The following is a 16,545-nucleotide window of genomic DNA, read 5'->3' as shown; positions in this document are numbered from 1 at the left end:
TGATCAGTCGTTGTACAACTGGGTCCTAGTGTCATGAATTTCAACAAGGTTCTCATACAGAAGATGCTGGAGCGTAATGGCATGAATGGAACAAGGAGCACCAGGAATACTCCCATAACGCTGCACAGGCAAATTCCTGAAGATCAGGAGTTTCACTTTCGCCATGAATGTTGATAAAAAACAGACCTACAATATGACCGACCTAGGTCAGTTGTTGCGACAGAAGAGAGTGATCAGCATAATATCGCCCAGTCCTCACTGAGTGTCAGCTGGTAACAAATGGCGTGGAATGTTGCATGCTATTAGGATGGAGGTGACAATTTTTTGCCTGTGTGTACGGATATGGCCAGACATTACTGAGATGATAAGGTCTCTGCATCTGTTTCGTGACAGTGTATTTAGCAGGATGTTTCCTTTATTTCCTGATCACATCAAAAAATCACTTGGGCTTGAAAACTTTTGTCTGAAATGCATTCCCATCTGTCATTACCCATTGTTTGGGCACTGGGCAGTCCCACGGTGTATGTTTTCATGTGTGTTGAATGTCACAATTGGGTTCATTCGATCCCCATATGCTGACTGTGAGTAGATAAATCGAATTTGGGCTCTATCTTGCAAGAAAGTATAAGAGGTCAGGTGGTCGAGATATGCTTTACCTCTAGACAACTTCTTGTATCATAAAGAAAAGTCTCTACCTCTTGTTCCCATAGCCGAATGAATCTTATTGCTCTTCTTGAATATTTAAACAGGAATTTTTAATTTCATTGAAAATTCCTTTTATACATCTAAAAATTTGTGTCGTTTGTTTGCAGTTCGGTGGACGATGGTTTTCCAGTGGGACGTAGAAGCTCCAGTCGACACCACCATCACCATCATATGCAGCAGGTACACGGTCAGCCAGGCTCACGGAATTCGAGCGAAAAGAAGAGGCCATCTCGGTGCTCTGTGCGTCGCTCTGCGAATAGCAGCATCAGGGAGAGACAGCACGAATCTGATCACGACCGGGACCATGAAAGAGAGTGGCCCAGCGCTGGATCGAGAACAGGTGCTGCTGGATCACCATTACCCAAACATAATGGGTTGCATCACCAGCAACAGGCGCAACCACAGCAACACACCGACAGATCAGCCGACGTACAGCTGGGTCCCAGTGTCATGAATCTCAACAAGGTCCTCATGCAGAAGATGCTGGAGCGTACTGGTGTGACTGGAACAAGGAGCGCTGGAAATACTCCAATAAGCCTGCGCAGGCGAATTCTTGAAGGTGAAGGAGTGCCACTTTCGCCATCCAGGCTGATAAACAAAAATATTAGACCACTGCATCCCATGAATTGTAACACTGGTGCCAATGGGAACTGGAACCAAGATGTCTCACCTAAGATGATTACAGACGTATACTGCTCCCCTCAGAAACAGCGTTCAAATTCCGTGAGCTCCACAGCCAGACGAAGCGACACTGGCTGTGGAGGTATCTACGGTGGAGGAAACGGCCTGATGCGCAATGGTGCACGAGGCAATGCCAATTATTTGGCAACATTTTCATCTGAGATGGCACTTGTGGAAGCAGACAAAGAAGCAGACCGTAAATATAGGGAGTTAATCCTAGAAGCAGAAAATATTCTGGTCAGCATGAAAGGAGGTATAATGGATAAAACTACAAATTTCATGCTTCCAAAACCTAAACCATATTTCTTGAACTCAAATTATCTCAATGACAATTGTCCCAGAACCAAACCACCAGCAATGCTTAAAAATTCTGCTAATGAAGAAAAGACAGTATTAAATTCTGGCTCGAGAAATGAATTGAGGTCACCACCAGAAATTTTAAGATCACGTACAACCTCACCAAAACGAATTGTAGAGAATCACAATGAAGATCAAGATTTGCAAAATGGTAACACGTTTTTGATGACAGGAGAGGACTCATTCAAGCGACATAAAGAGCCAGACAAAATCCTAGGCAGCCCAAGAAAGAGACAGAACAGAAATATCAGAAGTATGCCAGTGCAAGGATCCAGTTCATCTGAATCTGATGGCTCCTCAACCCCACATCAGGAAGATGTAACTTTCTCACCAAAGATACCAGTTTCTGCCAGCACTAATAATTTTCAGAGACCTGCTCTGACAACATTCCGCTCTATTGATATTGGGAATGCAGCTGATGGGTCTAGATACTGCCCACAAAGTGAACCTGTCAAAAGGAAGGTATACACATGCAGTGCAACATTTGACAGACTGCAAAAGTCTTTAGAAAAAAGCCAGCATGCATCTTTCAGACAAAAAGGTGGTTCTGCCAAAAATACTACCAATGAAGGTAAGTATTTTATCATATTTAAAAATAATAATGTGGGGAAAAATTAGAATATGTGATAACTTAATTCAGCTTCTGGATTGCTTGTTTGTAATAAATATGTCTCATAAAAACCCCAGGGAATGAAAATAACAACATAGACAATCCATGTATTCTGAACTCTCTTATAGATGTTTTTTGTGTGTATGTTTGTGTGAGTATGTGTAGTTTTATGTGAATGTAAACTTCACTTGTTCCTCAATGTATAGTTTCCGTGTGAAGCCTCTAAATTGAGATGAAAGACTCTGTAAATAAAAATTTTATGACTATGGCATCTGGCAAACACAACACTGAACTCAGTTAGTGACTACCTCAATGATCTCATTCATAAATGGATGTGATCCAGAATTTGTCAACTCCTCAGCAAAAGAGTAGGGAGACACTTCACTCACAATCTCATGCTGCATTGGAGTTTTATTGACCACCCATGTTCTCTGTCAGCACTGTGACATTTGACAGAAAATGATTAATCACAACAACAGTAAACTTATAAGAGAATAACACTGTTGTTATTTGCAAATCCTCTTTCCTGTTAAGCCTTTTTATTTTTGTTTAAAACATGTTTATTGACAAGATCCAGCATGATGTAATACTGCTATGGAGCTTCAACAGAATGCAAAAGAAAAAGTGAAAAATGTCAGTGTGTGTGCGTGAGCGTGTGCATGTGCGCGTGTGTGTATGTGTGTGCATGAGAGAGAGAGAGAGAGAGAGAGAGAGAGAGAGAGAGAGAGAGAGAGAGAGAGAGAGAGATGAACTCAGTAAGAAGTAGGAAACAGTGTGAAACAAGACACGCACAACCAAATCACTCTCATCCATTGCTCCATAGTCCAGGTTTGATGTTCAACAGCACATTTTCCTGTTAAAGGACATTTGCATCACTGTTGAATGGTTTTGGAGTTTCAGCTCGCTTTACAAAGCCTCATTACGGAGCTCCCTTTGTGTTTTGTTGTGTTGAGTTGGTGCTGACAGAGTTCGCAAGTGTGGTATTAAGTTTTACAGTTACTTTAGCAGCTGTCGTCCCCTTATTTTTCGTCACAATTCTCTTCAATGATCATCTGTCATGATCACTCAATACACATTTTTGGCCCTGTTATGACTCAGCAAATGATGTTTTTCTGCTTTCCCTGTATATCATATAAATCTTCAATATTGTGCCACTAGAAACACCAAACACTTTTGCTCACATGAGCATCAACAATATGCCTATGTTCAGGTTCAATTAGCTCCTACATAATTCACTTACTACTACTACACAGAACATGACTGACACTCTTAATGTATTGAGGATGTTGCACAGGTGTCATTCATGGTCCAATAAACAGCAAAATGTGCAGACTTGGCTAGAATCTTGCATTTATCTTCAAGCACACATTTCCCATGGTGTTTCCATATTTTTGTTCAGTGCACATTGTTCATCAAAGCTGCTAGAAACAGTTCACCAGAGTGGCTAAAAAAGGTGTTTATATTCAGTTATCTCTGTCGCTAAGGGACAGCTGTATGAATTTGTAATGTTCTTGGAATAGCACAGGAACCATATTGCACCAGTGTGAGACAACACCTAACTGGAGTATAAACTGGGGATAAGCTGCCCCCTGATTTTGGACTGGATCTGATAGGCTACCTGGAAAAAAACTTTATTATGAGTGTGTCAAAAACAGCTATAAAAAAAAAAACTGGCCAGGTGCGAGTAGGACTCATGCACTGAGGCTTCCATACAAACTTTAGTTATGTGTAGGCCCTATAGACAGATCATCCATTCTGGGAATCAAGGATCTTGATGATTTTTGCCTGTTATTGACACAGATACTGGTAAGATATCAATCCCAGGGATTTCAAGATTTTCGAGAATATTTTACTTTCAGCTTTGAAGTCAGATAACAAATGACAAAAGAACTTTTGCATGTGATATCAAAATGAATTCACAGTTTTCGGATTTTTTCCTTTATTCGTACTGTGAAATCTTCCTCCTTGCTAAATTCCATGATTCCACGTCAAGGGGAAGTGCCAAATAGATTTTAATTAGCGAATTTGAGAGTGCCAGTATCAAAACATGACATAAAGAACCGTATTTTTGATTGGATTGACTTAAAAGCTTAAAATTATTACACCATCAGAGAACTATAGACCTCAGTAAGCAACATAAATTTCAACTTCTATGACTCCCCAGGTTTCGAACAGATGAACAGGCAAGAAAATGATCTTCGATTCTCTTTTACCGATTGAGGTAGGTCCTACGGAACAGTAAAGATGGAGAGTTTTTCATCAGAAAGAAAAAGAACAAGAAAGTGGCACACAGACACAGTGATTTTGAAGAATACATGTATTCAAAAACTGCAGTTAGATTTTGGCTGTCGAACGATTCTGTTTTTGTTATTTCGGCTGTGTAAAAGAAAGACGTGCAGCATTTGACTGACCCATGCATCTCCATCTGTGTCTGAGAGAATATTCTACCCCTGGCATGTAGGCTGCCCTACACTACAGGTGTTTGGCACAGGTAGTATTGGCATGACTTCCAGGGACTTCAGGTGCAGATGGGCAGAGTGGGGGCAGGGGAGAGGAGATGGATAGTGACAGAAGGGATGGATGTTGTGGACAGAGAGAAGGGAGGAAGAGGAGATAGGTAGAGAAAGAAGGAAGGAGATGTGTTTTGAGGGTGCATCAGCTTGCCTTGCAGGGGATGGGACTGGACAGGGCTGAGCAGAGGGGGAGTGTGAGAGAAGAATAGTGAGACAGAGAGGGGAGGGTGATATGGAGATTTAGAGAAGGGATAGGAGGGGGTGATGGACATAGAAAGTGTGGAGGAGGATGAGATGGATGGAGATGGACAGAGATGAGTGAGGAGAGGATGTGGACAGGGACACGGACAGGGGAGGAGGGGAATATGCAGGAGGCAGGTGGAAGGTATGCATATTGGAAAGGAAGATGAGGAAGTAGGAGACTGAGAGAGAGAGGGGTAGGAAGATATGACCAGAGAGGAAGTGGCTGAGGTGATGGACAACATGAGGGGGGAGTGGGGAGAAGGAGATGGACAGATAGAGGTGGTAGAATGAGGTGGATGGAGACTGGGGACAGGAAGAGGCAGACACAGAAATGGGGCTGGAGGAGATGTATACAATAACTGTGCCAAATGTGTATGTGAATGAAGCTGTAGGGATAAGGCTAGCAGATTAAAATATTTATGAAGTAGGTATCATGATTATTGCTGTGGGAATAATTAATAGCACTTTTATTGACAGAAATAGTGTACCAGAACACAAGCATAAAAGCTTTAAGTTATGACAAGAAACAAAGAACTTGCCAGCTACCTTGTCCTCCCTCCCATAGCTACTAGAGGTCATTACACAAGCCAAAGTTAAGTTTACAGTAGGGACAATTCATCTAACATCTAGCTGAGATAAAACAACAACAGGAAACAGAAACATCCAGCTGGTATAAAACAACAACAGATAACAGGATGGATGAGTCATATGTTTAATTTTATCTCGGAAGCGTAAAATGAATTATGGCAATTCTTTGCAAATACTGGCAACTGTTATTTTTATTCATATGTGTATGAATATTATTATTACTATTATTTTTATTATTAATGACCACCATTTTCCATTCGCAACAATTGAAAAAGTGTATTAAGAATGGATGTATGAACAGAGGCTTACAATTACAAATTTTATGTTATTTAGGTCTCCTATTGCTATTTTTGTTCATTATTCATAGTCCCTGGGAAACTTCTATTATTTGTGTAACACCTCTGAATTGTCAGACAATAAGTTTTTCTCAGAGTTCTCTTGTGTTAGGAGAAGCTCTGAAAAGACTTCTGAATTTGTGCCTTGAACAATTCAGAACAACATTTTTGTTAAGTACTTACTACTTCACTCTAACTGCCGCATAACATAGAATTATAAATACAACAGAAGCTACGACAGATTATTTCACTATATTTACCCTGAAAGGCATCATAATCTAAGTGATAGCAGTGTCCTTTCACTGTAAACTTGTTTTATCTCATATATTATACTATGCATTGTAAGTAATTACCATACATGGGGAACCACTTGTTTGCAACCTTTGTTACTTTTGCTGGGCATAATATTGCCTTCTTTCATCTTTTGGTGCATCAAATTTCAGCTTCAGTTATTCCCAAATCTACATGCCATTGTTACGGAATTGAAAATCTAACATGTTTCCCCATGTTTTATTCTGAAACACTTGATTTACCCCTTACTGGTAAAACAACAAATATCAGATCCTTCATTTAACTGACATCAAGGTAAGAGTGTTGTATCACATTTAAACAAAGCTTTAAAGCTGGATAAAATGGTAATCATTAACTTTGTCACCAGATGTGACACTGTCCAATCACTTTCTTTCCACAAAGTTGTCTTAATATTCATTGCCATTTCCTTTTCGTAAATAAAGCTCTCACCATTGTGTATTATTAAAAATACATGTGCTCAGTAACAATGTTTGTACTTATAATTGTCAAGAATTTTGTTTCTAATCTTAGCAGGAGAGAAGAGTGGGCGTGAAAGCTTAAAAGAAAAGTTAGAACAATTGCGGAAAGAACGTCTTGAAGTTGAAGCAAAAGTTCGAGAGGCACAAGAAGATGAAAGGAGAAGATTTGATGACAAAAGGCAGTTCTCTCTGTTACGGCGCCAGATGCTTGTACATACAATTGAAGGCCTGAAGAAAAGTCTTGAGGATCAATCAGCTAAACTTCAGGAAACTTACCAACCAGATATTGAAGTACCTGTAAGTAACAGGAGGCACTCAAGCAGCAGTATTGGCTTGCAGCAGGAGGCAGACTGCATTGAAAATGATCAGTAGCAAAGCTAATGAGTAAGGAAGGAAAGTGCAAATGTAGCACCTAAAGTATCATTATAGTGCCCTATGAAGGGCTTCTTATGAGACTGATAAACTGGTTTATGTGTTAGAAGCTATCAAAAACTCCCCATATGAGTGTCGAATTAAAAAAAAAAATATCTTTATTCAATGGGAGCAACAGAAAGTGTCTTGAGCAATTCTATTTTGATATCTAAGCGTCACAATAATATGAAGTCATGAGCTTCTGGAAGTTATGCATATTCCTTTTTTTAAATAATTGATATATGTGGACAATGCAAATGACTATAATTGATGTTCAGTTGTGTAAAAGAATGTATTTATGTATATATATATATATATATATATATCACTCAAGAAGCAATTGGTAAATAAATATGAGAGACTGTTGGCAGTGCTCAAGCACAGTAAATATGCAATATTCCTGAGGCTGTATACTCTATAATTGTTATCCAGTATAAAGTGGTTTCCACTAAAAGCATAGAAGTTTTATAGAACACAGTGAACCTCCTGTAGATTTTCACAACAAGTAAATTAACAAATTGCATTGGTTCCAAGTGATGTCTTGCACAATAATGAATAATGAGGTAGAAATAGAAATAACTTGCCCATTCAAGATGTGTTGACGAAAAGTTTATATCTGCATTTGGAAAAAAATGTCAGTTAACCTAAAACCTGCTTGAGAAAATTGTAAAACTTTTGTTATTCAGACATAAAATTTGCAGCTATTGTCTTATTTTTAACAGCATCTTAATACTGATATACTGAATTGGGCAAAAGATGTATATTATTTTTCTTATATTAAGCTGTAGAAGTATTCCATGAATGTTTGTAGTCCCTAGAATGTATAATATTCCTCTAGGATGGAAAGAAAAATGATATATGCATTGGCAAGGAAAACAGTAGCTGTCAAATCTTAACTAGGAGAAACCTATTAACCAAACCACAATATCTACAATGCTAGAATGACAGAAAAATGTCATGTAGAAAATATTAGAATAATAAAACTTAAAATAGCATCTCCCAGATAGCTTTGTCATATAGATTGTGGTAGAAACAATATGTTTGTTAGGCAATTGTGTCAATATGCAATTAGCAGCTGTTTTCCAATAGAGTATCTCATTTATGTAACTTCCTGCTGTGAACAAACTACAGGTACTATCATCAACCTTTGGCACACTTTTTCCCCAAAATATTTACAGATTGGTTCACTTCAAATAACAATCTGTGTACCACTTTAAAACTGTGTCTTCAGAAAAGAACCAAAGCAATTACTTACGTGAATCTTTATAGTTTGTATCTATGAAAAGATCTACTGAAATACCAAAGAAATAAGTTGGTAAGAAAAGTTTATGATAATATTGAAGAGGGTTTCTATAACAGTGCTCTGGCATAGTGAAGATATGGCTGTGTGCAGAAAATGTAGTTACTTCAGTTTTCTGTTTTTGTATTTTGTTTCATTTTATGTATGGAAATATTATTTATATGACAGTTTTGTTAACAAAATGAAGTTTCATCTGATATTTTGAAACTGAACTTTGTAAATAAAAGATATTAAGTTATGTTTTCCTTTTGTATGCATATCCTTTACTACTGTATTTATTTCATATGATACTGAAGTTATTTAATATGCACAAAGGATTGTGGCAATCTAATCACAATGTTGAATACTGCCTCATACCTATGAAATATTACAGGAAATTATTAAAAACAAACAAAATCTGAAGCTCTTTCAGTTTGCGGTAGAATATCCATTTATTGTGCAAAAATACATGTCTTTAAATGAAACCACCAGTTAATTAGGTCTGATTTAATTACTAGTACTTAATTATTCAAAGACCACAAATCAACAATAAAATATCAGTGTTCTAGAATAACTAGAATTTGGCACTTGAGGTTCCTTCACAACATACCAAAATGATAATAAAGTGTTCAAAGAAATTACACACAACAGAAGTTAGACAACAAAGATATCCAGAATCCTGGAATCCAGTTAAGAAGGCACTGGAATCAAAGTAATAAATGAAATAATAGCAAAATATAAAGGATGTAGAGTAAGTAACAGATGAGAAATAGAGGAAGGAAAAATGAGGTTATTTTTAAATACAAATAAAATCACATGAAAGAAGAACTACACAATATGAACCATAACAGTGAGTGGGGTGAAGGGTTCATTGTTGACAAGTTTCAAAGCAAAGGGAAGATAAGGTACAATGATATGACAGGTGTTTATTATGGTCTATCCAGAAATGATAGCAAAGATTAATCACATCACTATAAAGCCTTAATTGTGAAGACTTAATTTTTTTGTATGACTGTTCTTGATTGTACAGCCAAATCACCCGAGTTGTAGTGTCAGCTACTACCTTTGGACATATTAATCTGATATTGCATTTACTTATTACTGCTACTATCTTGACTTTTCTATTCTATTATTTAAGTAGGACATACATGTTGCACACGGAGTTCATTAAAGACTAAATTTAACTTGGACTTCACCATTTATTTTATTTTCTTATCTCTCTCTCTCTCTCTCTCTCTCTCTCTCTCTCTCTCTCTCTCTCTCTCTCTCTTACACACACACACACACACACACACACACACACACACACACACACACAATGAATCTTGATTACAAAAATCATGGAGTAACAACTTCTTTTGTTAAATTCCAAAGAATAATAATGCTGAAACTTGAAACTTCCTGGCAAAATAAAACTGTGTGCTGGACTGAGACTCAAACTTGGAACCTTTGCCTTTTGCAGACAAGTGCTCTACCAACTGAGCTACCCAAAAATGACTCATGCCGCATCCCCATAGCCTCACATCTACCAGTACTTCATCTCCTACCTACCAAACTTCACGTGAGGTATCCTGTGAAACTGTGAAACTTGCGGGACTAGCACACTTGTAACAAAGGATATTGTGGAGACATTCTGGAAATGATATTATGCCAACTTATCATTCCAACCATTTTACAAAGACAAATACACACAGTAATTTGTTGAGTTCCCACATCACCCCCTTCTCAGCAGCACAGTAATTTTAAGATGTCAACTAATCTTGCAGGAAATTGTATTTCCTAGCCAGATTTTGATCTTCTTCTAGGTTTTTCACCCTCTGTAGATTTTGGTAGTTGCACTGGGCTGACAAATCATCTGGAGTCTCTTCAGGATGTTTATCATTCTCATATGCCGGTTTTCATTAACTGATGAAGATTCACTTTGAGTCAAAAAAATTTTGAAGTCCTTTCAGTATTTCATATGGGGCTTCATATGGAGGCTCTAATACCTTCATTGGTTGAGTGACCCTTATAAACACATGTGTTGAGAGTCTAAGGTCTTTGTGTATGAATGGTGTTTCCTTTGCTTTGTGGGGATATTGTACAGGTTTCAGATGATTCGTATACTGTTTCAGTTGTGACCCACATTCAGATAAACCTGCAACCCTTTTTGTGCCATGCTCTTGAAAAAAATCACCTGGAATCCTGATGGGCAAGCCTTAAACCATTTCTGCAATTGTAGCATTACTGTGTTCTTTAATGGGACATTTAAGACCAAGAATGATTACATATATTATTTGAGTCTAATTTAACAGTATCATGGGCTTGGATTGTTGCTTTACATGCCCAATTAAAGCTTTCAGTTTTTCTGTTTGACTGTGAATGATATGCTCTAGCTTGTATTAGTTACAGCACATATTTTGGATAGTGCTTGGAACACCTCAGTTCTAAATTGTATTTCATAGTCTGTCACTATTTATACAGCATTCCAAATCTAGTGATCTGACAACTGAAAAATGCTTATGCTACTGCTTCCACTTGTATGTCTCAAAGAGGTACTGCCTCTCTGTCCAGTTTGCAACTATATTGATGTGTGTAAATAATAAGCATATTAATCAGAAGGGGGCATTGGTCCTATCAAGTCAAGGTGAATTATTTTGAAGCATTCATCAATGCTAGGAAAGTGTCCTAATGGCACTTAAACCTGTCTGGTACCTTGTTTTTTTGACAACCAGGACATGTTTTAGCTCAGTTTTGGACATCCATTTTTTAATATTGATCTAGATGAGAGACTGATCTTGATGAGATCATATTTACAGCTGTCTTAATGTCTGGATGAGCCAAATTATGATAGTGTTGGTAAATAGTTCATCTAAATGGTTCAGGAATATAAGGGTGAATAATTTATGTTGATGCATCACACCACAATTATTTTGCTCCATGTGTCAACTGGTATTTTAATTTAAGTGATGTATGATGGCTAGACTATAGTTGATGAAATTCTTCATCATGTTCTTGTGCTTGAATTATATCTTCATAGTTATTTGGAGCTAATTCTTCAAGCTGTGTTAAGCTATCAGCAACAATATTTTCTTTACCAAATACAGCTCACAGATACGTAATAAACTACAAAATGTACTGTAGCTTACATAATTGGATTGACATTGTTTCTTCATTCTTTTGCATAAAAGCGCATGTTAGAGGAACATAATCAGTATTAAATAATGAAGTCTCTTTCTTCTAACAGATATTTGACAGCTAAGCAGCTCTCTGTCACATGTGGAATACTTCTTCTGTGCCACTGTGAACATTTTTTGGAAGAAACTCCTGTTAGTTTCCACTGTTTATCTTACCACTGTTGCAATGCAGAACCTGTAGCAAAATCTGGTGCATCCACAAATAATGCAATTTGACTGTACAAACCAGGAAATGTCAAAAGCATAGTGTTTGTGAGATTATCTTTGCATTTTTGGACCTGAGCAATTGTTTCTTATGTCCATCAGTATGTCTTTGGTCATTTTTAGTTGTACCGCTCAGGTAAACAGTCAGTGAAGCTTAGGTTTCTGCAGTACATTCCAAATTATGACAATAAAAATTGATGGTCTTTAAGAATGCTCTAAATTCATAGACTGTTTTGGGTCATTTGTACTGTCACAACCATTTCTGGATCCAGTTTTGTTCTTGCAGGTTGGTTGGTTGTTTTGGGGAAGGAGACCAGACAGCGAGGTCATCGGTCTCATCGGATTAGGGAAGGACGGGGAAGGAAGTCGGCCGTGTCCTTTGAAAGGAACCATCCTGGCATTTGCCTCGAGCGATTTAGGGAAATCACGGAAAACCTAAATCAGGATGGCCGGACGCGGGATTGAACCGTCGTCCTCCCGAATGCGAGTCCAGTGTCTAACCACTGCGCCACCTCGCTCGGTTTCTTGCAGGTGTAATTAAATGCCCTAAGAATGTTAACTACTGTAGTGGGTACCAAATACTGATTTTCCAACATTTATTATGAGACATACTCATTCATTTGTTTAAAAAGTGAATTTAGATGCTCAAACTGTTGCTCCAGAGATTCAGGTTCTGTTAAAGTATCATTCATATTTGGGGAACAGAAATCTAGTTCTCTCATAACTTCATGTATAAACCTCTGGAATGTGCTAGGCACATTATGAAGGCCAAAGGGCATACAGCTAAATTCATCAAGACCAAAAGGTGTAGTAATAGCTGATTGTGGTTTATCTTCTTCAGCTAATGAAATATGGTAAAGGACTTTGAGTAGGTCAATCTCTGACAACATATTTTTATTTTGAAGCATAAGATTTACATGATTCAGAAGGTGATGATCTACAAAAACCCACTACTGACCCTTTGACTTCATGAGTGTAGTGAACTGCTCCATTCTGATTATGATGGATGTATAACACCATTATTTAATAGAAATTGAATATCTTTTTTCAATTCTTTACAATTTCTGTGGGTCCAACCTATGAGCATTACTGTATACAGATGTACCACTAGACACAGCATGTCATGCATCAATAACTTTAGTACCAAAGACTGTTTTGTCTGTAGAGGAAATTCCTCCAGAACTCTGAAAAACTGGCACGTTGCAGAGGGTGAGTTTACTGAGTCTTCAGCATTCACAGTGGTTACCTCTGCTGAAATTTTTGATTTTTAGATGTTGAATATCAATTTCCTTTTACCTTTGAGATGAGTGAATAAACCATAATAGTGAAGGAAATCAGCCCCCAATATGCCTTTTGACACATTTGTCTGCCAGATTGGCAGTGTCAGCAGGGGTACCATTTTCATTGCTCAGTGCAGCCTCAATTCATTGCTCAGTGCAGCCTCAATTTTGACAACTGCTGGCACACAAGGGCTAGGGAGGTTGATCATGTACACTGGCTTAAAGTGATCAATGGATACTGTGGTGACAGTGCCATGGAGATGTACAGAAGGTCTTCTACACTTGTTTTAGCACATGTTGTGGGCCTGAGTACTGTGGGTGAAGTGTGGTTACCTGGAACCTGCCAAAAGCGTGATATCTGTGCACATACAGAGATAATGATGCATGAAGGACATATGCTCACCAGACACAGGCACAACTTGCGTTTGTCCAGTTGTTGTATGAAAGCTAGTTTGCAGGTTGTGGCCAGCACGTGCTGTGGCAGATGAAGTCATCTATGATGGCGAGCAGCTGCCAGTACATGAGTTTGGTGATGGCTGTACCCAATTCAGTTGTGTGGGGCACTTGCAAGTTTAGGAGAACTAGGAACCAATGGGCAAAGGACTTGCACTCACTGGATGGCAGACCAAGTTACAGATTGACAGGTAAGAGCAGCTTTTAGTTTCATGTGGAATCTCTCCACCATGCTGTTAGTGGCAGAGTGGTAACTAGTCATAAAATGGATGAGTGTATCAAGTTTTGGTGAGTGTTTTAGTAAGACAGGATGTGAAGTGTCATCCACAGTTCATCATGATGTGGTAGGGACATCTAAAATGCGAGACCCAGTTGTCCATGAAAGCTTTTGCCACTAAATCAGTCATCATGTTGGACAGCAGTGCAGTTTCCAGCCACTGATGAACCTGGCAGTGATTGTGAAGATGAACTTTTGGCCATTTGACAATGGAAGAGGCTTACAGTGTCAATGTAGACATGAGGAAAATGATGGTCCTTTGGGAGAAAAGAAGTAATAGGGGCATGCACATGACAGCCTACATTGGATTCCTGGCACGGAAATCAGATTCAGACTCAGTTGGTGCAGTCCTATTGGACTCCGGGACAAGACCAAATGCTCCTGCATGAGGGATGTGGATGCATGGACACCAGGATGTGACAGGCCATGGAGGTGTTTGAATGCCGAGGGAGAAGGGAGGGGTGGATGCACTCCATGTAGTTGCCTGAGTGGTTGGAACTTACAGAAAAGTTGCACCACATGATAAATCCACACCGGAAACTATGTGTGGTTGGAGGCTGAGGCCAGGATTGGAGGTCTGGGTGGCAACCAGAGTGATGTAATCAATGGGGTGGTGAGGGTGCAGGAGTTGCTGAGGCAGTTGATGTTGATGTCTACCACATGCCATATGTTGATTGTGATGTGTAAAAGTATTCCTGCTGATGGAGCTGCCTAGGAGAATTCTTTGTGTCTTTCTTTCAACAAAACACTGTTGTAAGGGGGTGGTCGTCAGTGAAGAACTCAAAGCAGCATCCTTCCACAAGGGGCAAAAGTATTTCACTGTCTCACATACAGCGAGGGCCTCATGGTCATTCATGGCCCAACTCTGCTGCAGCTCAGAGAGATTTATGGAAAAGAATGTCAACAGCTACCAGGAGTGGAAATAATATTCACCACTTGCCACACGGATTTGTAATTATCACAGACAGCACACTAACAGTTACCTTAACAAAATCTAAGCATGAAGGATGGTATTCAGTCCTTGCAAGTTCACTATCCGTTATTACATAAAAATATGCATTTTGTCACACTTCATCTCTGACATCATTCGAGGCACAGCACAATCCAACATTTAACAGATGTGGATCTTGAAGTGACTGAGTGTGAAGTGAACCTTTTCCTGCCTCTCAGGCTGTATTTATATATGTGCCATAGTGGACGGCCAAGGGAATATCTGTTGTCTACTGCCTATGCACACGGCAGCAGCCTCTGAATGACTGCTTTCTCGGACACATAATCTTTAATATCAAAGTTATGTATTAATTTAGAATCTTCTTAATTTTTACATGTATTTAGGTAAGTTGTTTGAAAGCACAGAAAAAGTTTCAGCTCACTTGAATAAAAACTTTCCCTTGTAGAATTTTTATAGTGGAACTAATCATAGATCGTTACCTCTGAACCATACCTTTACTAGAAATTATATTGGATGTTATTAGTATTATGGTTCTAAAATTAGGTACAACTCTATTATTGAATTGGTTTTACCATGTACTGAAACCAAAATTTTCTGTCATTAAAATTACAGGTACTTAATCTACTAAAAATGGGTATATTTTAGTTACAAATCTGTTTTTCCTTAAATTACTCAAAAACTATAAGAGGTAGCTTAATGTGGTCTCTTAGTTATTATTTTTAGGGTGAAACATAAAACAAATTTTTCCGTTCCTAAGGCCAATATTTAGTGCTCTTAATTTTTCTTAAAAATGAGGATTCTGGTTGTAATTTTCATTCTTTTAATTTTAAACTTGCACCAGTTATTTATGAGCTCCATAGGCACATACTGATCACATTCTGGCTTTCTAGTTTTATTATTTAGCGCCACTTATTTTTTTGAAAATACTGCATTTTTATGAAAACTATTGGTTTAGTTACATTAAGACTTGATACTTAAAATGTTATTACAGTAAAATATGTGTTGACAAAGTTAAAACAGAAATGTTGACTTTTAATTTTATATTTAATTGTGGTTCAATACTTGTGCGCTACACACGGACGTGTTAAGGTGACGTGGCACTATTAGCAATGAACTGGGGTAAGCCCTGGCACACTCACTTGCCTCTATATCTCACATGTGCTATAGCACTTGTTTCACTTCAACATGTCATCATACTTAATTCCTTTCACATACCATGCAGCCCTTGATAAATGCTTTGCAGTTTGTGTGCAGTGTGGGCCATACAAAATTCTTGACTAAATTAATGGAGCATTGAACTTCAGGATGTTCTAGACTGTATGCAGCTGTGAACACCTGATTGCAAAACTGTTGTGGTACAAACAGTTGTGACCTTGTTCTGGAAAGTTTGCAATGAAGTCTGGCACTCGTTTCAGGTGTCATTAGCTGGCACAGTTTCAGGCCTGTTTATTGTGTGAGCTGTATGTGGTAATTCCTCATCATGCTGTTGTGCCTGCACAAGAGTATCAAAATCAGTGGATGTAGCTATAGTTTTCGTCTGTGCTAATGTATGCTGTAGTACATTCAAGGTTTCAGCACCAGACAGTCCATCTGTGCACACATAGAGGCTGCCTTGTACATAAATTAAATGAGTTGACAATTGACCAATGTAGTCTAATTGCCTCATCTACCTTTGAGATACTTTACTCTGTTTCACCTTAAAACCATACGT

At 38.3% G+C, this 16,545-nt stretch overlaps 1 protein-coding gene across 1 annotated transcript in view; it reads left to right on the top strand.

Annotated features, from left to right (window-relative positions):
• Positions 1-8,727, top strand: part of LOC126482883 (mucin-19) — a 781,435-nt gene extending 772,708 nt beyond the window's left edge. The window contains exons 10-11 of the mRNA XM_050106575.1: positions 813-2,314; positions 6,855-8,727. Coding sequence (XP_049962532.1) covers positions 813-2,314; positions 6,855-7,174 — 1,822 coding nt within the window. The 3' untranslated portion in view covers positions 7,175-8,727. The remainder of the gene's footprint in view (positions 1-812; positions 2,315-6,854) is intronic.
• Positions 8,728-16,545: the final 7,818 nt, after the last annotated feature.

Source organism: Schistocerca serialis, chromosome 1 (genome assembly GCF_023864345.2).
Source record: "Schistocerca serialis cubense isolate TAMUIC-IGC-003099 chromosome 1, iqSchSeri2.2, whole genome shotgun sequence".
NCBI classification, from domain to species: Eukaryota; Metazoa; Arthropoda; class Insecta; order Orthoptera; family Acrididae; genus Schistocerca; species Schistocerca serialis.
The sequence above is the reverse complement of the archived record's forward strand: the minus strand, read 5'-3'. Positions and strand labels throughout refer to the sequence as shown.